We start from the raw sequence: 24,882 nt of genomic DNA on the forward strand, positions 1-24,882 counted from the left end.
GCTGCTGACAGATCTTACTTCTCAGTTTGTGTCTGGACCCTGGGGCAATTGGGAAGAAGCCAGAGGGAAAAGGGATGCCGTAGATGGTCCATCCCAAGGCCAAGGAATGTTGCAGTGGGGAGTAGTTAAAGTCACTTGGGATGTTTGCTGTGATTTGAGTTGTTTGATGTGGACAGCTGAGAACCGACAGCAGTGGCCTTGTCGCATCAGGAGTCTCATTAGCTGTCAGTGTATGAGCCCACATGATGATCCCCCAGCAGCAGGTGAAGGGCTTAAGTCTCTCCATGTGATGTGGAGGGGCCAGGGAGCTGGGCTTCAGGGAGGTTGGCAGAGATGGGTCCTACAGGCAAGGTCACCATGGGTCCTGCCCCATCTCTGAGGCTGGGCCCACACCTGTTGCCCTTAAGGAGCCTACCCCCTGGACCTGAGGCCTCCCCTCAGCCAGGCCATGGCTTTGCTGCCTCCCTGTGTCCTCAGCTGCAGCATCACACAGGCCAACACCATGTCCCGCTGGCACCTTCTCCGGCCTCGCAGAGCAGACCATGCCCTCTGCATGCCAGACCTGCCCACGAAGCTTCTACTGCAAGGAGGCTGGTCTACAGGCCCCCAGTGGGCCTTGCCCAGCAGGTGAGAGGCAGCAAAGATCTTCAGGTGCAGGGAAGGGGGACAAGGTCTGGGGGGGAGAGCGCCCCAAGGGCAGCTGTCTGGGTCCTGGGCTCCACAGCACAGCTCTCAAGGCCCTTGTGGCAAGAGACCCTGTTATGTCTAAATGTCTCAGGGAGAGGAGAGTCCTCCTAAGTGTCCCTCCCTCCTGGCCAGGTTATTACTGCGACTCTAGTGCTGGGCCCATCAAGGACTTCAGCCTATATCCTTGTCCTCAAGGCTATTACTGCCCCCTGGGCACAGCCATGGCCACACACCACAGGTGCCCAGTAGGTACATACGGCCCTCGGAGAGGGCTAAGGAGCATCGCTGAATGCCAGCTGTGCCCTGCTGGGAAATTCTGTGCACTGGCAGGGCTTGCGGCACCAACAGGTATGTCCTGGAGGGCAGAAAAGGACTTCGGCACAGGGTGGGCTTGATTGGTGGGTCCCAGAGCAGGCTGAGGAGGAGATGCTTCAGGGGAAAACTATATGGACCTGGATCACTGGTAAAGATGGGGGGCAGAGCAGCAAGGTGTTGGGCAAATATTCTACCGCCTTCCCAAGACCCCTTACATCAGAAACACTGTGTCCCCACATCCCACCCCAGAAAGTCAGGAGGTATGGGGTCAGACCTCAGTGTCTAGTTTTAAAAAGCTTTCCAGGTGATAGGGCACCTGGGTGGCTCAGTGATTGTGTCCGACTTTGGCTTAGGTCATGTCTCACGGTTCCTGAGTTCAAGCCCCATATCGGGCTCTGTGCTGACAGGTCAGAGCCTGGAGCCTGTTTTGGATTCTCTGTCTCCCTCTCTGTCTGCCCCTCCCCCACTTGCTCTCTCTCTCTCTCTCTCTCTCTCTCTCTCAAAAATAAATAAACGTTTAAAAAAATTAAAAATAAAAATAAAAACATTAAAACTTCCCAGTGATCTACCACCCAGAATTGGGAGTCCCTTCATCACAGTATACCTGCCTCAAAGTAGAACCACCCCCGGCTGTCTGCTGTCAGCACAGGGTTCAGGGGTTCTTCTAGAGGGCCTTTAACATCTCAGCCCCTGCCCCCCCCACCCCATTAGCTTGGGTGGCTTCCCTATGAAATGGCTGGAAATGTTTTGATCAATAAGGAAAATCTAATCCTGGCAGTTGACAGTCTCTAAGGAGGGCAAATCTCAAACTGGCCCAGACCCCACAACCACTTTGACCTGGGAACTTGCACTGACTGAACCTGGAAGAGATTCAGGACCCTGCTCATCCAAGGAACAGGGTGGCTTGGGCTGGCTTTGGGTCAGGACACGTATAGTCTATGGCCATAGTGGGGGAGGGTCTGGGGACAGCATGAGCAGCCCTGTGCCTTGTGGTGTGTTCTCCAGCAAGGGGTACTGTGGGAACAGCTGACAAGATGTCCTTTCTTCTAGGAGACTGTGCTGCAGGGCACTGGTGCAAGGGAGGAGCCACTAGCAAGGACCCCACGGATGGGGCACGGGGACTCCTCTGCCCTGCTGGGCACTACTGCCTTGAGGGTACCTCACCACCTCTAAGTCTACTTCAATGGTGGCAGGGTGGGAGGAGATCAAGGCCCTTCCAGCCTCCTGCTATTGAAGGCAGGTCTCTATAGGTTTTGAGCCTTTCTCCCAGCACATGAGCCATGGCCCTCAGTGGAGGGCAGTGCTAAGCTGTGCAGGGCTGAGTACAGGTCCCTTCTCCCCAACATGCCCTCCTGATTCTGCTCAACAGTCCTCACCTTTCCCCTCCCTGGGAACCCTCCTCTAACCTGGCCCTCAGGAAACCTCACTTGAGCAACTGACCTTCCTCCTTTGCCCTGAGGATGCTTTCAGAGGCCTGGTTATTCCTCCCCCATTCTTGCAGAATGGCAAGAATCTTCCTTTCATTCAATAAAGTTTACTCAAGGACTCCAAAGCTGAACTGGTCCCTGCCCTCCCCCTAGAAGCTGAGAAGGGGAAGCATTTCCATCCTGGTCTGCTCAGAGGGAGAAATCCAAGGGATAGAAGCCTAACTCAGTCCAATGTTTCCCTCTGGGCCACTGGGGGCCTCTTCCCTCTGTCACTCTGACTTTTCCAGGAGCTCCTGTCCCCACTCAATGCCCACCTGGTACCTGGTCTGAGGAAGGGAACAAAACCCCAGAAGGATGTCAAGATTGCTCTGGAGGGAGACTCTGCTCTAGCGGCCACCTGACAATCTGGCCAGCACCTTGCCACCTAGGGTAGGCAAACACACCCACATAGATTTGAGGGAACAGTGTCCACAAAGTAAGGAGGTAGTTCCATTCCAGGATTGATTCAGCCAGAGAGCAAGGGGGAGGAAATCCCTACAGTCAGGAAGGAGCCACCCCCACTGGCCTGTGAAGCCTGTGGGCCACTTGCAGACATGCAGAGGTTAAGTCATGCCAGAATTCAAGAAGCAACAGCCTAGGAAGGGTCCCAGGCCCATGCTAAATGTCCATGCACTGCCTGTGGCTGCATGCTCCTCAGCAATTGTCCTTGGCTGAGGCCCTTTTGCTTGGCTCACATTTTTCCAGTGTTTCCTGCACTGGAGGAACTGCCCCTGCCACCCCCATGGAGGGCCTCTCTGGGAGATCCTGCCCCCCTGGGCACGTCTGTCCTCTGGGAATGGTTGACCCCACTTCGTGTCCTCCTGGCTCCTACACCCCTGGCACCCACACAACAAAATGTTACATCTGTCCCAGTGGCCACTACTGTGTTCCAGGGCTGAGGCCTCAGCTGTGTCCAAGAGGTGAGTGTCCTGCCAATATCCCAGCTGACAACCTTTCTCCACTTTCCTCAAAGGCCTGGCCTATACATTCTAATAACAAGGTGGTAACTCCGGGATTTACAGAGCATTTCTATTTCCTGGGCAGGAGCCCTGCAGCAGAGATGCCGGGCCTCCATGCTGGACACCAGCCCAGCGCCCAGAGCCTGCCCTCTGTCAGCTTCCTCCCCATCCCCTGCCTCCTCAGTCCCTAATCTTGGCCCATCTCCCTTCCCAGGTTTCTACTGCCCTGAAGGGACAGGGCTTGACTGGCAGCCCTGCCCTCCAGGCACCTATGGCCCTGTGCAGGGACTGAGCAGCCTGCCAGAATGTCAAGCCTGTGATAGGGGCAGGTTCTGCCCAAGTGCCAATGCTACGGAGGCTGGTGGACAGTGCTGGGAAGGCTTCTTCTGCTCCAGAGGGTCCACCCGGCCCAACCCAGAGGCCGACACTGAAGGTACCAGGCCCTCCCTGTTGGACCCTGATCCCCTACCCCATTTTCTAACCCCCCCAAATGGGAGGTAGGGAACATATTCAGAGCCCTTCATCCATTCCATCAACCCAAAGAGACTGATGAGCCTGTTCTCTCCAAGAGACCTTGGGTGCCTATCATGGGCTACCTGGGCTCTCACTCGTGGTGGAGCGTGGAGGGCAGGGCAGGCAGGACATGGGTGCCCAGCATAAACAGTGAGTTGGTATTTGTCTCCACTACCTACTGTCCCTCCTGAGCAGGACAGCCCAAGAACTCCTGTATCCCACATAGACCAGGCTGAGGGCAAACACCAGGGCAGACCTGAGGAAGCTTACCTTATGGGTCATGGAGAAGTACTCTTCAGCTGAGCCCATGCATTTGAGTCAGCTGGTACATAATGATACTGAGGTTGGGGGAGAGCCAGGTCATCAAATCTGAATATTGGGGGTGGGGCCCATCCCAGGCATGGTCAATATGTTAATCCTCCCAAGTGGTTCTCATTGTATAGCTGAGGGATTGTTCCAGTGGTTTTGATCTTTTGGGGCTCAAGTCTTCTTTGGAATCCAGGGACCATAGGGCAAAATCCCATGATTCAGTCCAATCCCTATCTCTGGCAGAAGGGAAAGTGAGGCTCAGAAAAACGGTCTGCTTTGCCTAAGGGCACACAGTCAGTAGCCAACTTGAGTGCTTAGGCCCACTGACCCCGGTCTAGCTTTGTATCACTCTGCAGCTGCCCTTGGGCCTAAAAGTCACACATTCTTATGGAGGCCTAGACTCTGGTGAGGACATTGATGCACAGCTCATCCCACCAGCTCCTGATCCTCCAGCTACAACACCCCTGTCTACTCAGCAACAGCCCAGAACTAGCTGGTTTCCATCTTCAGTCAGCAGGCAGCCCTGGTGGCAGGCCTCTTGGAGCAGGGCCCATGTGGGTTGAGGGAGAGGAGAGAAGACACAGATAAGCACCTCCAGAAACTAGGAAAAAATGTTAAAATACCAATCAGCATGAGAAGGTCTGCAAAGGCCTCTACAGTAAGAGCTGGAATGGGTGATGGAAACCCTGCCTCAGTCTCAAATGCTGTCTGTCCACCCCTAGACCCCAGGGCTTGAACCTTCCAGAGAGGCCCTGCCTCCCTCAGATGCCCTGCTTCCTTTAAGAGCCCCTTCCAGATGCCACCATCCCATGTCAGGACAAGTTTCCCCCGATCTCTTCCCTTTTGTAACAGCAGCATGGGGCTATGGTGGAATAACCAGGTGCAGAGGGTGTGACCAGTGGGGGTGCGGCACCCACAGCCCAATTCCAGGGCCCAGAGCCTATACCAGCAATGCAGAAGGAGTTGTTTGGAGTACCTGCTCCTCACCACTTCCCAGGGGTCAGGCTTACTTGTTTCTTGGTTCCAGAGGAGGCTGGCCCATGTCCTCAGGGACACTACTGCCCCAGGGGTTCAGCCATACCCCAGCCCTGCCCACCTGGCACCTTCAGCACACGGATCAAGCTCAGCTCAGAGGTAGGGAAACTCCAGCCTGGGAAGAGGCTCGGTATGGGAAGAGCACTGTTTGGATCTAGCCAAACCTTGAGGTCAAGGTTGTCATGGGGACTGGAGAACAGGGCACCTGGCCGTCTCCTCCATCCTTCAGGTCTGTACGCGAAAGTCGTTTTCCCAGGGAGATCTTCCCTGGCCCTCCTTACCACATATCTTACTCTACCATAGCATTTTACTTACTGGCCTTGTTTATTTTCTATATTCCCCACCAAAATATAAGCACCACAAAGCTAGGGAGTTTTGTCTTTTGCTCACTACTCTATAGTTGGAATAGTGCCTGGCCCATAGCTGGCTCCCAGCACGTACTTGTTGGCTGCATGAATGACTGTACAAGCTGACTTAGGAACCTCAGAGGCAGCAGCAACCCCCTTGTGGCAGGTGCATGTTGGGGGTTGCAGGGAGCACAAGGAGGGAGGTCAGAGAGGGAGTGAGAGGCCAGCTATACAGCACCTGGTGCTCACCTTGAGGACTGCTACCTGAGGGAGATAGAGGCCAAAGTAGGGTTTGAGCAGAGGAGTGACATGAGACATTACCTTATAATACATATTAATATATAACTTATAAAACACCACCATGGGATGCACAAAATTCTATTTTAATTGCTAGGTTCCAAAAGTAATTTTAATATCTGGCTCTCTTCACAAGCCACTCCAAATTGTGGTTTGTAGTTCACCATTCAAAGACCCTCCTGTTGTTAGAGAAATATTCCTGGCTTGTCAAAAGGTCCAGGAATGCCAGCTCTCTAGAGTGCTTGGTCCTCCTCACTCAAACGAGCAGAGAGGTCTTCCCTGAAGGTAGATCAGAAGAACAGGCTTCTCCTGTTGTTATTGGTCAAACTACAAAAGAACATGGAAGTAAAGAGGAAAAAAAGAAAGCAAGCAGAACAACATGCTGATGGAGTAGTTTTGGAGTGTTAAGCCTTGACTATCATAGGGAGTTTGTGCCCCACCTGGAGAATGTGCAAGCAGAATGGAGCAAGGTCCTATCAGGGGTGCTGTAGATGAAGGAAGGTGAACCAAGACAAGATGTTCTCTGACCTGAAGCCCCTTTAAGGCCTTCTGGTGTGGTCTCTGCCTCCCTGCCTTGGCCGGAGCTGGGAGTTGGCATCTTAGTGGGGACATCTCCCATAGGCTGCCTGCTCCCCGTGCCCGCCTGGCCACTACTGCGGCTCTGCAGGCCTCACCAGCCCTTCTGGGCCCTGCAGCACAGGCTTCTTCTGCCGCCATGGAGCCATCGTACCCAATGGCTCCCTGGAAGACGGGACCGGTGGCCCTTGCCCTGCAGGTACCCCCTGGGGACTGGTCTGAAGAGGAACCTAGGGAGATGGGAAGGGAGCAAGCTCCAAGGCTGCCACTCAGACAGGGGCCAACAGTCCCCTGGGCTCTGCAGGAACTGGGCTTAGGATGGGGTTTCCTGTGGCCCTGACCTGTTGGATCTGTTTCCCTTTCAGGGCACTTTTGCCCCCCAGGCACTGTTACTCCGAGGCCATGCCCAGCAGGCACCTACAACAGCCTGGCCTCGCAGGGCCACTGTGAGTCTTGTCCTGAGGGGTGAGTGCTAAGAGGCCGTCCTAGGGTCTCACGTGTCCAGTTGGGCAGAGTTTGCATTCCTGCTACAGAAGGTGGCTGGACCAGATGCTAGCTAAGATCTCTTTCAACCTGAGTTTTCTGTGACTTCAAGAAGTCACTGAAGAACTTCCACACCTTCTAGTCACCTTTCTTTATAACTCTTGATCTCTTTATTGGGTATCACTGAGTCATTCCTAATTTCAAACCTAGGTCTTTTTTGCTGCAATTTAAGCCATTTAAGTCCCACCCGACCCCCCGCCCAGCCCCCTGTGCCTTAGCTGTAATAGAGCTATGATATCGCCAGGTGGGCAATAACTCCTGAGGCCAGTGATGGAAGGCCAGCCCAGGCAGCCATCTCTGCCCCACGTCACGAAGCTGGGGCTTCCCAGCCCTGTGAGCCCCCTCATCCCCACTTGTCTTTTCTGTAGTTTCTTCTGCCCGGCAAACACCTCCTCGGTGGTGGGAAACAAGTGTCCAGCTGGCCATTACTGCCCTGCCTCCACATCCTTTGCTTCTCAATTCCCCTGCCCCAGAGGCACCTACAAGCCACAGAGAGGGGGTGCCCAGCAGTCAGACTGCACACCCTGTGAACCAGGTAAGGGGACAGGTACATATCCCCAATCCTACCATGTTAGGCCACATCCTCCCTGACCAGTGAGGGCAGGACTCAGGCCTGTCTCAGATGGGGATGCTTTGGCCATAGCCCATGGTGCACACTAGGTCAGCCCACATTTGCTGGCTGGGGTGGAGGTACCCCAATCCCTCTTCTCCCCATGCCTGAGCGTCCTGTCTTTCCCTCTCTCCTACAGGTTCCTACTGCCTCCTACCTGGGCTAGTGGCCGTGTCTGGGCCTTGTAGTGCAGGGTTCCACTGTACTCAGGCAGCGGCTGTCCCAAATCCCACTGATGGGATCACAGGAGACCTCTGTCCACCAGGCCACTTTTGTCCCAAGGGTAGCCCCAAGCCCACTCCATGCCCCCCAGGTGAGTTACCGATGGGGTGGGGTTGGTATCCAGCAGTGCACAGGTCTGCTCTGGACCCTTGAAAGGGGGAAGGAATGAGGGTCCAGCCTTGGGGAGACATCTTGGGAAGGGCACAGAAGAAACCCCTAAACTATACTCAAAGAGCAATGTCCATCCTGAATGCACATAGCATGGGACTTGGGGGTAGAATGATGAATGAGGTGGTTAAGAGCTTGGACCTTGGCTCGCTGGGGGAGACTTGAACATGGAAGCGTGTATGGCAGAGGCACAACAAGAAGTGAGTGATGCCTTGCAGCACAGATGGGGGGATGAGATGAACCTCAGCTGTCAGGGCTCAGACCTCCAGGAGATGAGGCAGCCCAGGAGGCTGGGGAGCCCTTCAGCCACTGGTCTGTGAGGCCTAGCAGGCAGAGCAGGATCACCACTCGGTTTGAGAGGCGCCACCTTGAGTCTCCATGTGGGAAAGAGGCCCCCTGGTGGTAGTCATGGAGTATATACCTGCAGGCTCTCTCCTGCCCATCCCTGGGGCCATGTCACGGGAGGACTGCCAGCCGTGCCCAGCTGGCTGGTTCTGCTCCAGAGCCGGCCTGAGCTTCCCAGAAGCCCCATGCGAAGGAGGCTGGTTCTGCCCCAGGGCCTCTGTCTCTGGGCATAGTCCAGGTAAGGGTGCAGCCTCCTCACCATTTGGGTAAGGGGGGAGGATGTTATGGGACCCTCAGTGGGCTGGCTTAGGAGACATGCCTGTGGTCTCAGGCTCCTGTGGCCCAAATGCAGTGAGACAGGCCCTTGTGACCTGGAACCTGCCATGGAAGGACCTGATGACACCAGGTGTTAGCAAGACTCCTCATGCACCCAGAGCACAGAAAGGGAGAAGGGAGACACTTGGGATGAGTGATAAGAAAAGGAAGAAACAAGACTTTTTAAAAAATCAATCAAAGATGGATAATCCTGTGCTTTGGGGGAGGGAATAAAAATACTCTAGAGCTATATAAGACACTCTAGTGAGAGCAAAGGAAGGGCCTTCACCCCTCATGTACTACCTGGGGTCCAGCAGAGAAGAGGGAGAAGGTCAGACCCCTAGGACAAGGATGCATTAGAGCTCTCCTTAGCAGAGCCTGCACAGTTCTGTCTTCTAGGGCCTCTGTTCTCTGGAGGACACTGCATTTGACACAGCATTTCCCAAACTCACATGTCCAAAGAGCCCATGTTTTAAGAAACATCTGACAGGACAAGGACCCCTGGAAACAACTTCAGTGAGAGATGCTCTGACCTGGAAGCCTGGGGCTACCTCAGGTACCTTGTGAGGTTCCCAGTTCTAACTCCCATCCTGTGGAGAGCACTGTCTTTCTACCCCTCTCAGTCCCGTCACTGTAGACCTGGTTCCTTCCCACCAAGGGACCACCAGGAGGTTCCTACAGGCCTTCCACACAGGGCTGGTTTTCAGCTGGACCCTCCCCTTTAGGCATATATAGGACCAAGGTATAAGAAGCCAGGCCTGAGAGTGTCGTACATCATAAGTACCATGAATCACATGCCCCATCCACTCAGCCACACTCACATGGAGGGAGTAAGAATCATTCTGGGCTCTGGCTGGAAGGAGATGTGGAGTCTCCCAAGAGGGAATGATTGTCTCCCATGGATTTTCTAGGCACTCTCTGCCCCACTGGGCACTCATGCCCCCCAGGCAGCCTGGAGCCCCAGCTCTGCCCCCCAGGGCAGTATCAGGATGAACCTGGACAGAGTCTCTGCAAGACATGCCCTGCTGGAAAGTGAGGAGCTGTTGCCGGGACTAGGGTTCCTCCTTTATCTGGTTGACACCTGACCTTTCCTGCCCTCTCTGAGAGTAGAGGGGTTCATACATGTTTCAGGGACCAGTGACCATGGGCACTGCATGCACCCTTACCTTGCAGAACCCAGTGTAAATAAAGCCCTAACGCCAATGCAGGGGCTTTGGAGGGCTGCAGACTTTGTATACAAGACTCATAGGACAGGAGGCCATTGTCCTCCTTGATGCTCATTTCCTCTGACCTCAGATGGTCCTGGGGGGGTTCACTTCTGCCCAAATCCATCATGCTCCAGGAGCTTTCTTCCTCTAGAGGATCCTCAATGCCTAGAAAACCTAGGGATGTAGAAAGCCCTGACTCCTTCATTCTTGACCACCTACTGGCTGTTTCCGCAGGTTCTGTTCCTTTGGGATTCAGAGGCCAGGCGCCAGGCCTATTTGGCCAATGGACTGTCCTGCTGGCTACTATTGCCCTTTGGGTACCTGGACCCCCACCCAGCACCCATGTCCAAGGGGAACCTTCCGAGAGTGGCCTGGTGCACGCAGTGCTACGGATTGTAGACCTTGTCCTGCAGGACAATTCTGTTCAGATTCAGGTGACAAGAGCCATCTCTCTGAGATTCTGAGGGGTCCTTTTGTGATCCATTTGTCCCAGAGGCACTTAACCTGTCTGAAGGTGACATCCTAGGTCCCCTCCCATCACATATGACCTGTGGCCCTATATAGGGGATGCTACCTGAGGCCTGAACATGGGTATGGGATAGGAAGGCAAAGGCGACCTGGTTCTGACCCCTAAGAATTCACAGTGGGCTAGGGATGGAAAGAGACAAGAACATGAATGTTACAGCCCAAGCATGCTGATTTCTGGCAGACAAGATGTTCTGGATGTCCTGGGCAGGAGAGGGACATCGATCCCACAGGGGTGGAGGCTTCATGGAGTGCTTGCTATGGGCTTTGAAGGTAATGGCCCTGTTCAGGAGTCAGGGGTTTCCGTCCAGAGCAGCAGGGGGCAGGACTTCAGGGAGACCCTGCCAGGACTGAGCCTGAGGATGAGAGAGTAGACATAGCAGTATCCATGTTGCACAGAGGAGGAAGACAGTATGGTGTGCATTTGTCAGTTTTAGCTGACTACTCCATTTATGTATAGATCATCTAGAACTAGATACAGTAGGGCAGTAAACAGAATAGTGCACGGTACTAAGAAGCAGAAGAAGGGAGGTGTGGATTCCCACAGATGGTCCCCTGGGGATCCCCAAAGGAGCATGGGTGTGTCACACCAGAGTAAGACTAGGGGTGTGAGGCATTGGCCCATCACCTGCAGCCAGGGTGGCAAAGCCCTGCACATCTCCAACTACCACAGCAGGGCCTGTATTTCTAGGTTCCTAAGTGAGCACTCATTCATTTTGGCTCTATATGATCCTATGGCATGTGACCAGACAGGCCTTTTAAGCTCATTTATCGTCACAATAGAGATGCCATTTTACAGATGACAAACCTGAGTTGAAAGTGGCCTCCTGCACAGGGAGTGAGCAGCAGAGCTGGGAGGGGATGCAGAGTCTGGCTGCAAAGCCTGGTACCTTGAACTTCAGGACACACCACACTTCCCAGCTTAGGCACAGTTCCAGGCACTCTTCCAGGTCCCTTTTTTCCCTTTCCTTCTCATTTGAAGCCAGGCTCACTGTCATAGACTCAGCCTACCTCCACCCCCTCTCCATAGGATCCGGGAAACCCTTCCCAGATGGGCCATGCTCAGCAGGTTATTACTGTCCTCCTGGCCAGACCTCAGCTACCCCTACCTCTTTCCGGTGTCCCCGTGGCTTCTACTGTCCAGAGGGATCTCCCCAGCCAAGGGCCTGTGAGAATGGAACATTCCAGCCCCAGGAGGCCAAGGGGTCTTGTGAGCCCTGCCCTGCAGGATTCTACTGTGAAGCATCAGGCACAGGTGAGCTGATGAACACAAGGTCCCCATATGGTGCTGGGTCCCAGGGCAAGGTTCCAGTAGTTTGAGCCCCTGTAGGAGTGATGCCTGATGAGCAGGAGGTCCCCTCCCTTGTTCAAGAGAGAGGAGAGGGACTAACCTGAGGTGGCACAGTAAATTGGCTCCATACAAGAGACCCCTGGTATCCTTCCTTATGCATTCATTTAGGTTTGGCTTTAGAATGTATCTCAGGAGTTCTTATGCCAGAATCTTGGTTGTCATAGTCATAGTGTTATGATCCACATGCAGCCTATGACAACTGGCAGCAAAGCGGAGGGAAGGGGACCCTGAAACAGTCCAGGTATGAGGTAAAGACAAGTTAGGGACTTAAGCTGGGAGGAGGGATTGCATGGTGACTCACCAGGATGTCCAGTGCCCAGCTCAGGATGGTAGGCACTACATGCAGGACAGAAAAATCTGAGGTCTAGGACCCTAGGATCTAGTTGGCTGTGGCCTGACTCGGTGTCCACACTCAAGATCATGATATGGTCTTGTTCCTATTTAGAGATACACAGGTGGCTACTGACCCAGCAGAGCCCAGGAGCAAAGAAGTGGAGTCTTCAGACCACTGCATGGGTAGCGGACCTAGTGTGCCCAGCATGGGCAAGTGCCACCTTATAGAGAAACGGAGTTTTATGCTCAAGAGTCAGCCTCAAGGCTAGAGATCTCACAAGGCTACAGAGGTTTCTTGGGCAATACACCTTCTGCCACGATGACAGATGGACAGCCGTTGAGGGTCCCTCTCCCACCCAATATGCCCGGGAATTAGACAAAGAATAAAGCACCTTGACTGAGGAGCTGGGCCAGGGCAGCCTTGGAGCTGGGGGGAGGGGGTCCCAAGTCTCTGACCAGGATGCTCAGAAGGTAGGGCTCTTACTGCAAGCTCAGGCTGACCCTGCCATTGCACCCTAGGTCTCACAGCCGGTGGCCCCAGCCTGTGCCTCCAGGGCTACTTCTGTCCCCCTGGCTCCCACTCAGCCACTGCCCACCCATGCCCTCGGGGGACATTCGGGCCCAGGCGAGGGGCCAGTGCAGAACTGGACTGTGAGCTGTGCCCAGCAGGTTTGTGGACTCTGGACAATGAGCCATTAGAAAGCCTAAAGGTCTGAGGAGAGAATAAGGAAAAGTAGAAGGAGGGCAGGCAAACAAATCCATTAGGGAATGTGCCTTGGTCCCCTGTGCCCATATTGCCCATGGCAGCCCCTTATATGCCTAACAGCTGGGTCAAGGTAAGCAAAGTCAAGTCCAAGCATGGGTCAGAGCCCCATTGATCTCCTGTAGGCCCACAGTCCCCACCATCCTTTGGATTCTCCAGGCCTCTTCATAGCCTGTGCTCCAGCCTACCCCACATGTACCTCTAGGGCTCAGGGTGAGACCAACCCCCATGTTTTCTTCAGAGACCAGGTATGGCTGGAAAAAAGCACTGCCCTGGGCAAGGCAGCTCCATGTGTCTCTAGCTCATTCTGCCCCTCACTCGTGACTCTGCCTGGCCATCATGCCAACACCCTGTGCTAGTCTGAGAGCCTGGGGAGGGGAGGAGCATGTGGGGCATAGCCTAAGAGAGGCAGGGCTGGTGCCAGAGCCAGAGGGAGGTGGGAGGGGTCCTTCTGTCACCTGCCCCTTGGGTCTGCTTCTTATAGGGATGTTCTGCTCATCAGAAGGGCTGTCCCAGCCATCAGGGCTCTGCCATTCAGCCCACTACTGCACAGGAGGTGCGGTGTCTCCCACCCCCCTCAAACACAAGGTATGTAACACTAGGCACGTGCCCCCAGACATGTGTCTTGAGTCCACCCTGAACAGTGACTTTTTTTCTTTTAAAGCATTTGCCTTCTTGTGTGACATCTTGGGTTTGATGGCATGTGACAATAATAGCAGTAACATAAATAGAGCCTTTAGTTGGTACTGGGCAATGTTCATGTGTCACATGCACATTGACTCAGCAGTCCTCGCAATAGCCCTGTGGGAAACCCCAGGGTTACCCCACTTTAGACATGAAGAAACGGAGAAGCATGTGGAGTAATGGATGTTCTCAAAGCCACATGGTGAGAAGGTGACCATCAGTATATTAGATCATTATAGTGTAGAGCAGGGTAGTGGAGAATCAGTTGTGTGGATGGACTCATGGACTCATGTTGGACAGACAGATGGACAGATGTGTATTGGTGTGTTAGCTGATTGTCTCTGATTCTCGTTTTGCTACTGACTTGTGTTGTGACCTTGGACATACCTGCTCCTTGCCCTAACTTCCATTTTAGAACATAGACTGCCCCAATCCTACATTGATGCCACAGAGAAGAGACAAGGTCAGGGAATGAGGAAGAGAGGGGGAGGAGGTCAATACTATATTTAGGAAGTAAGAGACACTTCCCAGACCTCCTAGTTCATCCTCCATAGGCCTTTGACTGACACAGTTGGAAGCACATAGTAATGGGATGATTTTGCATGTAATGCTCTTATTTGAGGTCTCCCCACCCCCAGGTGCCAGCAGAGGTGTTTGCAACCTGAGACCACAGCTCTAATATAAAGGCCTTTCTTCCTTCTCTCTGACTGACAGGTGGAGGCCCCAGGACTTTCTGGGAATGATATCTGCCCTCCTGGCTTCTTCTGCCCCAGGGGAACAGGCTCCCCAATGCCATGCCTGCCTGGGTCTTACTCCTCTGCCCCAGGCCTGGCCAGCGAGGACCAGTGCCAGCCGTGTCCTCCAGGGCACTACTGCAGCAACCCTGGGCTCTCCCATGTCCCAGAGGCAGAACTCTGCGATGCAGGGTGAGGGGGCCCTGACCCTGAACTCCTCAGGTGCAAAGAAGAAGGAGGGTCCCTAGGTCAGGCCTGATAGGGCCCCAAGTTACAGATCCCATGGTCTCTCCCCAGTCCCTGTAAGGAGCCTGAGCCAGGGTAACTGTCGCCTAGGATGTAGGCCTCTGATGTGTTGTCCCTTTGATATAGGACTGAACTGATCCCACCCTCCCAGCACTGACCTTCCAAGATCCAAGGAATGCCAGTGTGCCAGGACAGCCCTATGGTCCCACTAAGTCTCAGGGCAGCCTCCACACCCTCCACTACCAGGCCTTGGTCTTTTCCTCATTGGCCAATGGCCAACCTGTATCTGAGATTCCTGACAGGTACATTTTCTCCTCACTGTTGAAAGGGCTGGAGACTGGCCACCAGTAAGAAGGAAGTCCTGTTCCATCGGTTCACAGGACAGAAAAATCTTGGAGAGGGAAGCCATGTTTATCCTGGAAAATGTCTGACCCTTCCCAGAACTGTGCCTGAGCCCCTACTGTATAGTTTCCTATCACAGGGGCAGAGACATGTTTTAGAGTTGAGGACTAGAGGACCTCCTTCCATCCCAGGGATGACACTTGGCTGTGGCCATACTGAGCTTGTCCTCAGCACAACTCTGATAGCCTGGGGCTCCGAAGGCTACCCCTTTCTCTCACCTTTTGCTTGGCCAGGACCCCATCATCATGCTAGAAATGGTTCAGCCACAATTCTTCATTTCCTCAGGTATATCTGCCTGGGAGGCAGTGCTGTGCCCTCACCTTCTGATGGAACCCACGGATACAGATGTCCTCCTGGCTTCCACTGTCCCTCAGGGGCTCACAGCGAGCAGCCCTGTGAACCTGGCACCTTCAGCCCATTGCCTGGGGCTGACACCTGCCTGCCTTGCCCAGGAGGCACCTACTGCCAAAATGTTGCTACCGTGGAGCCCACCACCTGCCCCAAAGGTAACGAATGCCCTCAGATCAGCCTCTTCCATCACTCTCAGGGGTAGAGCGACATTGGACATGACTGCAATGGACAGCGCACCTCAGGGTTCACTGTAGTTGGCGCCCCCGGCTCCCAAAGCTTGACTCTGTCCTGGCACTGAATGCTCAATGGCAAAACCTCAGCCCTCCCTGGCAGTCAGAGACTGCCAGAACAGTCTCTGACTTATAAAATGGGGCTAATTATGCTGCATAAGGAGGACACAAGGTGAAGGTTGCTGAGGACTGCCAGGGCCTCCCTCACACAGTCTGTGACCAGCCTCATATATTCATACCTCCCTATCACCGCAGGTTTCCAGGGTGCCCAGAAGGTAAGTGTGCATATTCTATGGAGGGAGGAACACAGATCTGAGAGGCTGGAAATTCTGGTCAGTCCCATCCTGATCCTAAGGTGCTGCTGTCCTTGGACAGCCACCACCTGTCTGCAGAGTGAAACCAGAGGATTTTGAGAACCCCACCCTGAAAGAGTTGAGTAAATGCCCCCAGAGAAGACTACAGCATGTCTCTTGTGAGACTCTTAACCAGGTTGCCTGTTGGAATGCTTCTAGGGCAGCTATTTCTTGAGTGGGAATACTGGGGGGTTGTTTGAGGTGCACATGACCCCACTTTCTCTAACACAAGAAACTCTCTCTCCCAGGCCTATCAAGCCAGACCAGACCTATTACTCATTCTTACTATGTAATGACTCCAGAAACCTCAGTGCTGACGTCCCCACGCACACATGCACATGCATGCCCACACACATGCACACAGGCACACCTCTGCTGCCTGCACAGACCCCTTAAAGCCCCCACCCTCCTAGCCTGGATTCTAACCCTCCCCGCCTTCCCCCACCACCTAGGCCAGCGTCCTCTTCCCTGTCCTTCAGCTGTGCTCTCTGCATCCCTCTCAGGGCTTCCCTCACTTCTCTGCCATAAATGATGAGGTTGTAAGGCCCAGGGAGTAGCTATGGGGTTGGGACACTTGGTGTCCACTTACTCATATCTTCCCCACAGGTCACTATTGCCCAGGAGGGACACCCTCTGCTCTTCCCTGCCCGGAGGGAACCCTGAACCTACGGGAAGGTGCTCTCTCCCCCAGGGCCTGTCAGCCCTGCCCTGCAGGAAGATACTGCCCTGGTGAGGGCAACGGGCAGACTGAGGGTAAGTACCAGCGACCCAGAAGAGCTATGTCCCAGCCCCACTGCAGAACTGCCTGCAGTGCACTTCTTGGCAGGGCCACAGCATACGTCTGGGTCTGGCTGCCTACCTCGCTGTGACCTCCTGCCACTTCCTCCCTTGGGCCCTGCTCCTCCCTCTCTCCCCCAAAAGTCCTCAGCCTTGTGGCCAAGAGCAGGTTCTCATTCTAGCTCTGAACTTAGTGCAGGTGTGACCTTGGACAAGTCACTTAACCCCTCTGACCTCTGTCTCCTCCCCTGTAAAATGGGGTGATAACTGTACCCACCTTCCACAGTTGCTATGGGGAGTGTGGTCCCTACAAACAGGAGCTCAGAACAGTGCCTGGTGCACAATAAGTGCCCACAGCTGTCATCTCCTATAGCTACACCTCACCCTAGATTCCAAGTGGAAGCCACCAGCTCAGGGCCATGGACACCATAGGTGCTCAGTAATCCCTTGTTTCCCTGACTTTTCCTTCCTCTTCCTTTAATTTCCATGATTCTCTGGGGTTTGGGATAGCAGGCAGGGACCAGGGAGGAGGCAAGAAAAGGGCCTTCCACAGCACAGGCAGCTGGTAAGGCTTCTGATGCTGCCCTAAAATTCTAGTCTTTCTGTATCCAAGGACCCTGCTCAGCTGGTTACTACTGTGAAGGGGGAGCTTCCAGCCCCACTCCCCAGAGAAACTCTGCCTTCCCCCTCAATGGACCCTGTCCCCGAGGCCACTACTGCCCCCAGGGGACTCTGTACCCTGTGCCCTGCCCGATGGGGACAACAAGGAGGAGCCCAGGTGAGCATCTGACTTGTACTTTCCCACCCCCTCCCAGCTGCGGGCCCCTCCTTCTTCAAAATCCCAGTGTTAGCACCATAGACACAAACAGCACAAGAGAAGCATCTGTTTGTCAGGGTTTCTGGGGCTCCCACTAGGGTGGACATGAGGCTGGGAGACAGGCCTGTGCCTAAGTGTGGATGTTAGGGCTTCCCACCCAGGACAAGGTCCACTCCTCCACCCTTTAGACCATGCCCAATGCAGGGCTTTGTCTGCAAAATGCAGGGTTGTTCTTTTGGCCAACCAAGGCAGAGATGCCCTAAGCGAGGCTTTGATCAGTGGCTACTTCATCCAACACATATTGTGCTAGGCACTGGGATGTGGCAGCAAGCCAAGCAGGGAAAATGTCCTGTCTTCAGGACTTGATATTCCAGCATGGGGACAGAGCCCATGAAGTTCAACCTCCTTATCCAGGTGGCACCTCCGAGGGGAGCTGCAGGCCCTGCCCAGCTGGCTCCTTCTGCCCTGGCCTGGGCCTTAGCTCTCCTATCAGCTCCTGTGTGGCTGGCTCTGAATGCCCCTGGGACCTCAGGACCTCCAGCCCCATGGCCGTCCTCTGTCCTCAGGTACTTCCCCAGGAGCTGCAGAAGGGAGCCCAGTCCCCAAGGCTTGGGAAACCAGGGGTCCCCACCCAGGATTCAGGCTGGAGCCCTCCAACTGTGGGCCTTAGGCCAGCTCTTGGTGCCTTGTAGGAGGGACCTCAACACTCCCATCTTCCAGGCCCCAGTTCCTTCTCCAACTGGCCCACCCAGCCTCCTGGCTTCCTGCACTCCAGTCACCATGACCTGAACCACCTAGAATGAAGGATAACTCCATGACCTTCCTGAGCCCCTTCCTGAGCACTCAGCCATACCCAACCTGGCTCTCAGAGGTGCCATTTTGTGTCCAATGCCCAGGGTCACTTCTGCCAACCAGGGTCTGCTTGGCCTGTCCTGTGCCACCAAGGGGAGTACCAGCCATCCCTAGGTTCAGACTCCTGCCTCCTGTGCCCACCTGGCTTTCACTGCCCGCATCCCGGCACCAGAATGCCCAGGCTCTGCCCAGCACATGCCTACTGCCCAGCCGGTATGCCCAGGAACCCTCAAGTCCCCATGCATCCCAGGCCTTTATCTTTCTCCCCGAAATGCTCATCTTCCTTCCTTCTTTCCTTCCTTCCTTCCTTCCTTCCTTCCTTCCTTCCATTCATTCAAACTCCGTGGAGTGCCTACTGCATGCCATTGCACTAGGAGTGCCAATGGGGAAGAGCACCTGCACAACTTCCATCCTCCCCTCACTCCTACCCCATGCCCATCCTGACCGCCCCCCCATTTCTTTTCTTCTCTTCAGCATGATGCACCCATGCTCAATGTCTTGCCTCTTTCTTACACTCAGCCTGGGGTCCCAGGGTGAGCACCTGGATCAGGATGATGGCAAACAGATGTCATAACCTGTGCCAGGTCTGGGCCAACAATCTGGGAGCAGCTTCCTGAGCACCACATGGAGAAGGGTTCTGTGGTGGTGTTGGGTGCAGGAAGTGGAATCTGAAGATCAGAAGGCAATGTCCCAGTGACCATGAGTTCACTCTCCTCAAGTCTGAGTCCAGTCACCCTGAACACACTGTGAATTAGCCCATGGTCACCCAAACGTTTGCATGCACATGTGAATATATACACTCATGCACAAGTGTACATACACAGGCTCACAGTGCACACATACAAACTCACATGTGTGCACACATGTACAGATGCACACACAGTGTATGCAGACACATACAAATTCACACACACAAATGCATACAAACATACATGTGTTGTCCCCAGGCAGCCTGGCAGACAAGCATGTATCCACAAAAGTTCATAATCTTTGCCATGTCTTACATAAATTTGGGGAAAATCTTCCTGAAAATTTTAGGAGTTGTATGTTACCTTTGCAAGTATTTGATCCACAGTTAATGCATACATTTGTTCTTCCTTTCATATATATATTTAATGTTTATTTATTTTGAGAGAGAGAAAAAGAATGAGCACAAGCAGGGGAGGGGCAGAGAGAATGGGAGTGAGGATCCCAAGCAGGCTCCACACTGTCAGCGCAGAGCCCAATGCAGGGCTCAATCTCATGAACCATGAGATCATGACCTGAGCTGAAATCAAGAGTCAGACGCTTAACCAACTGAGCCACCCAGACACCCCTACCTTTGTTCTTCTTGTGACTATGTTGTGAAAGGTATATGTACCCCTTTCAAATGAGTGACCTCTTACCCCAGAATATTTACAACATTTCAAGTTCAAAGAACTTGGCCTGTTGTCCCCACAATTACAGGTTGTATTAGTCACACACACACACACACACACACACACACAGGAAGTACAGGTGCCCTCTGGGAAGCACTGTTCACCTGGCTACCCAGACCCTCAGCCCAATCTTGCTGAAGTCCTGACTCTCTTTAACCTTCCCTAAGTAAACTCACACCTTTCAGCTTCTTACTTCTGTTGGTCAGGAATTTTTTTTCAGTATATCCAGCTGCTCTCTTCAAACTTTTTCCCTGCCGGGGGACTTCTCTTATTTCCCATCCCAGGTGTATACTGGGGTGCGCCTGACACAAAGCACCACAGCCCACATACACAAGAAAATGTGGAGGTCAGCAAAGCCAGAGGATGGCCTCCAGGCCACTACAAGGGCCACTGATGTAGTGGGGTTGGGGGGTGACCCGGGTTAGAGAGAAGAGAACCACAACCGAGCAGGCCAGGCAGTAAGGCACTGTGGAGGTGGTGGCTAGGAGGGGAAGGCAGCTCCCAAGAGAGATGTACTTAGTATGGACTGACTGGTTCCAGCTCAGTCCCAGAGAGCCCAGTGTCTGATACAGAGAAGGCAACTCCCTGAGCCCATTGGCTAGATTAATAGCCCCTCACCCTCAAATAAGCTTCACTGCTATCTGGAAATTCTTCCCTAGGGAGTTACTCTTTTTAAGAGGACAATAATCCTAGGGAGAGAGACTAAAGTCATAGCCATTTCAGCACTTTGAAGACTCTGAGAAAGCAGGGAGAAAAACTCAACACCATGGGGACTGTGGGATACTGACAGGTGGGGGGCCCAGTCACTAATTTCTCCAGGTGTGGAGGAGGCGGGTCCACAGACCCTCATGTAACCTGAGCCCTCAGCTGCCCATCTTCACCAGCTACCCTACCCTCTCCAGGAACGTGGTCCCCTCTTCCATGTCCTCCAGGGACCTTCACTCCCCAAGATGCATCAGGCCTCCAGGAAGAGGGTGACTGCTCCGTCTGTCCCCCCGGTAACTACTGCAGGTCAGTGATAGTCCACGGTTATTCACCTCCTGTGCTGCCATCAAATTCTATCCTCTGGGTGAAAAGACCCACCGGGCCCCCTGGCCTTCCTCAAGGCCCCCACGCTATTTGTGGGGCAGTTAAAGTGTGAGGGGCCAGGGCCAGCTGTAAGACTATAGCCCCACCTGGCCACACAGGTCTGAACAGGGAGTCAAACCCGACAATTAGGTGAAGAGAGCCAGGACAATGGGCACAGACCTAGATTTTCTTTAAAAAATAATAAATACATTCAAATTGAGCAAGGGTCAGTATGAAATGAACATAGCTCTGCTCAGTCCTGCCTAAAAACATGGGGAATTTCCTTATAGGCAAAATTCTATGTGCCTGTAGGTAATACACATACACTCAGGGGAAAAGATGAACAATCCTTCCTTTTACCTCTATCTCTGAATTTTCCACAATGTGAATAGCTTTTATAATCATTAGGGCTAGAAAGACAATAAATGGTACCCATAAACAGAATAATCAGAGAGCAGGCCTCAGGATGCCCAAATTCTGCCTGAATGTCCTATACTTACTTGTTATGTATGTAATTTGTGCAATGGGGACATTCTCCCTGTAGCAGGAGAAGCCACTGGAAGAACTCTGTACTTGGGATTCAGAGACTCACAACCTCCAGGGCTGGATAAGGGTTCCCCAGTCTCCCCTGAGGCCTTGGAGACAGGCCTAGCCTCTCAAAGTGGCCCTCGGCCCAACTCTCCCAGAGTAGCCAGACTAAAGGAAAGCACACTGGGGATATCTGATCCAGAGAAAGCTCCCAACTTTCGCTGAAAACCTGTAACTCCCAATTTCCTGAGACTGGAAAGAGGGGTTTTTGAAAGAAGAGCTGCTCCATTTCATGCAGAGGTGAACCTGCTTCAGAGCAGATTGTTTTCTCCTGAAAAGTGAAAGTGGAGAGTTCCTCAGATGCTCTTTCTGGAGGATCATCTCCCTATACTCAGGAAGTTCGTCCTTTGATCTAGCCTGCACTCTGCTGAAGAGTTGGAGATCAGACTGGTGGCTGTCAAAGCTCAGGCCTCGGGACCTGGCAGGCCCCAGGCACTCACTGGGGACAATGCAGGAAGCAGCTAGAACACCTGCCAGTCTTCTCCCTCCTCACTCCACAGTGAGTGTGACAAGGCCACAAAGATCCTCCAGGGGGAACTTGTCTTGCTGCCGCAGCCCTGGGTCCTCGTCTTTATCCACTGGGCTCCACAAACTCAGTGGAGAAGAGACACCCAGGAATCCATCTTTTCCTGAAGGACGTGCAGAGGTTCTTCGAACCCTGCACTGGGCCCAGCACCCCTGGGTCTGACCCTCGTGCCCTGTTTTGTTGCTGAATGAAGTATCACATCCTGTTTCTATCATATACGTGGGTATAGCCATGTGTTGTCCTGGGGCAGAGGTCAGAAGCATTTCACACGCTGGGTCAGCATGAAACTGTCTGAAACAAGGGCCTGGGTCTCCTCTGGTTCTGGGGCACTGGGCTCGGATCACCCCTTCTACCCTGATCTCACTCTTCTCCCCCTCTCTGTACTGTTAGAGGTGGACAGGTGTGGGGGAAATGTCCTGCTGGTTATTACTGCCCCCCTGGGGCCTCCGAACTGATAACACAAGGTCCCAGGGAGTCTCAGACCTCGTGTCCCCAAGGACAGCTGTGTGCCAAGCAGTGCCCACCAGGTAACAACCCATTTCTTTTCCTTGGGGTGTGAAAGAGGCAGAGAACAAGGTTGCTTAGCTGTCACCACCAGACCCACTCAGGGAAAGGAATTTTTTTTTTAGCCAAAAACAAATTCTAAAAATAGTTGACACCCACACCTGCCTATCTCAGTCAGCAGAGCATGCATGCAACTCTTGATTTCAGGGTCATGAGTTCAAGCCCCATGTTGGTCATAGAGGTTACTTTAAAAAATCATAAAAAGTAGTGGACCCCAGTGTTATACATCTAATATGTATCTGCATATGCATGTGTATGTAATTGCATACATCATATGTATGTCATATGATAGGCACCTAATGTAATTCAGATGGTTAGTGATTTGAAAAACATCTTATGTGGAGCCAGGACTGGCATCCAGGCCTCTCAACTCCTGGGCCAGTAGAATCCCCCAGGCCACCCCTGGATACATGCTGTTGCCAACCTGCCATGGTGGAGCAGCCTCCCTGCCTTCCACAAGATCTGGTGTGACCCCATGTGCTCCAGGTTTTTACTGCCCAGAGGGCAGTGGAGAACCCACCTTGTGTCCACCTCACACCATGGCGGCTGCCCCCGGAGCCAAGCAGCGAGAGGAATGTGGGCCTTGCCCTGCTGGGCGCTGGTGCAAAGCTGGTGAGATACCTGTACCAGGAGTGCACTGGTCCTGAGAAGGGCAGAGGGAGGCCCGCTGGGCAGGAAGAGAGGACAGAAAGTGATCACAACCTTTGCTCTCCAGGGGACCCGGCCACCCACCCCTGCCCTGCCGGCCACTACTGCCCTGGAGGGAGTGAGACCAGCCCAGGAACCCCTCAGGCCTGCCCTGAGCACACCTATCTGCCTGCAGAAGGAGGACAGAGTCTGGCAGAGTGCCTCCCCTGCCCTCCTGGATACCTCTGTGTATCCCCAGGTGAGAGGCTACCTCTAGGCCAGAGGCTGAGACCTCTGTGGAGGAGAGATAAGAGGCCATCAGGGGTCCCATGGCCATGCCTGCTGTTTTTGCCCCCAGGTCTCTCCTCCCTTGAAAGCCGCCTTTGTCCTCCAGGCTACTGGTGTCCAGGTGATCAGGGTGCCTTTCTCTGCCCACCTGGCACTTTTCGGACAAAACCAGGGGCATCATCAAAAGAAGACTGTGAGCTCTGTCCCCCTGGCCACTACTGCCCCCAGGCCGAGCTGAGGGATCATGCAAATGTGTTTGTGATCCCCTGCAGAGCTGGATTTGAATGCCCGGCAGGTGAGACTGCTTGGCCTATCCCTCCCTCCCCAGCCACTGCTCCCATCCCTTGTACTCTCACCCCGGAGGATTAGGCCAGGTGCTCAGGCAAGTCTTATCAGCACTGGGCGCATCATGCAGGCAAGGCATGGCCACCTAATTGCCCTAGCAAGCCGTTTGCCCAGCACCCCCATGGCCCACTCAGTCTTGGTTGGATCTGTGCCACCTGGATACCCTCAAGACCAAGGTGCACTGGTCTGTTCCTGTCTCCCTCAGGTGCTGTGGCTGAGGTCACTTGTAGGGCTGGCTCTTACTGCGAGACCCAGACAGGGATCCCCCCACTTTGTCCTGGGGGCTATGCCTGCCCTGCTGGCTCCTCCACCTACACTGGCCCAGGGCAGCTGTGAGTACCCTCCCCTGCCTGTGTGTCTCAGCCTCAGGGATCTCCAGAGAGGAGTCAAACCCCTGAGTCCCAAAGGATTCAGGACCCCAAGACAAGTACTGGGCAACCCTTTGCTTGGACTTCCCAGCTACAGTGTTCACATGCCTCAGTCCCTGCCTCTGTCCTTAAAAAGGAAGGGAGGGTGAGGAAGCAAATCCCACTGAGATGCCCTTCATTAGTTTCCAGGGCCATTTTGTGTGGGGCGGCCAGATTTAGCAAATGAAAATACAGGAAAACCCAGTTAAGTATGAATTTTAAGTAAACAACAAATTTCTAGTATAAGTATGGCCCATGCAATATGTGAGAGTACTTATACTCATTGTTTATTCATTGTTAATTACCACTGTTTATCTGAAATTCAAATACGACTGGATGCACTGTATTTCATTTGGCAACCCCAATCCTGTGTCCAGGACTGACACTCCCAGCACTCCCACTGTGTCCCCCCATCCAGAGCCAGTCAGATTTGTTCCACTCATTCCTTTGCCCAGGGTGAAGTGGGCAGGGAGCACAGGTCTGGCCACTGCCCAATGACCTGGCCAATGGATGTGGCTCCCTCCTCCAGGATGACACCTGGACCTACTTAGTCCTCACTGGACACAAAGCCCAGCCCATGACCCCCTGTCTGGGATAATATCAGAGCTGCCCCTCCCCCAGGCAGCTTAAGGGTTAAGCATGGGGAATGTCGATGGGGGAGTTGAGGGGAACCCTGCTAGTGAGATGAGAGCCAATAGCACACACAGCCCCTTATCAA

At 53.7% G+C, this 24,882-nt stretch overlaps 2 protein-coding genes across 4 annotated transcripts in view; both read left to right on the forward strand.

Annotated features, from left to right (window-relative positions):
* The first annotated feature begins 11,990 nt into the window (after nt 1-11,990).
* Nucleotides 11,991-23,360, forward strand: LOC125176873 (multiple epidermal growth factor-like domains protein 6). 2 transcript variants are annotated; one of them, XM_047878785.1, is made up of 12 exons: nt 11,991-12,032; nt 12,644-12,793; nt 13,372-13,475; nt 14,286-14,497; nt 15,239-15,459; nt 16,494-16,640; nt 17,278-17,442; nt 17,896-18,047; nt 18,378-18,546; nt 20,654-20,762; nt 22,984-23,109; nt 23,213-23,360. In XM_047878785.1, exons 3-12 carry the CDS (start codon nt 13,374-13,376, stop codon nt 23,265-23,267), a joined length of 1,458 nt encoding a protein of 485 aa, XP_047734741.1. In that variant the 5' UTR covers nt 11,991-12,032; nt 12,644-12,793; nt 13,372-13,373; the 3' UTR covers nt 23,268-23,360. The 2 variants fall into 2 exon arrangements, with proteins under 2 accessions (XP_047734741.1, XP_047734748.1); XM_047878792.1 differs by lacking the exons at nt 22,984-23,109; nt 23,213-23,360 and adding an exon at nt 21,764-22,125.
* Nucleotides 23,361-23,674: 314 nt separating this feature from the next.
* The window catches only part of LOC125176863 (uncharacterized), a 34,389-nt gene continuing 33,181 nt past the window's right edge, over nt 23,675-24,882 (forward strand). For both annotated transcript variants that reach the window (XR_007156418.1, XM_047878769.1), the window contains exon 1: nt 23,675-23,707. Coding sequence is in view for 1 of the 2 variants with exons in the window: in XM_047878769.1 (XP_047734725.1) it covers nt 23,697-23,707 (11 nt within the window). In the remaining variant the exon portion in view is untranslated. The remainder of the gene's footprint in view (nt 23,708-24,882) is intronic.

The sequence above is a fragment of the Prionailurus viverrinus genome, chromosome A1, assembly GCF_022837055.1.
Source record: "Prionailurus viverrinus isolate Anna chromosome A1, UM_Priviv_1.0, whole genome shotgun sequence".
NCBI classification, from domain to species: Eukaryota; Metazoa; Chordata; class Mammalia; order Carnivora; family Felidae; genus Prionailurus; species Prionailurus viverrinus.

Bases quoted from the DNA above. Each gene is read 5' to 3' on its own strand.
- LOC125176873 (XM_047878785.1), top strand. From the start codon at position 13,374: ATGTTCTGCTCATCAGAAGGGCTGTCCCAGCCATCAGGGCTCTGCCAT. The intron at 17,443-17,895 runs GTGAGCATCTGA...CTCCTTATCCAG, and splicing joins GACAACAAGGAGGAGCCCAG to GTGGCACCTCCGAGGGGAGC. The intron at 18,048-18,377 runs GTACTTCCCCAG...TCCAATGCCCAG, and splicing joins TGGCCGTCCTCTGTCCTCAG to GGTCACTTCTGCCAACCAGG.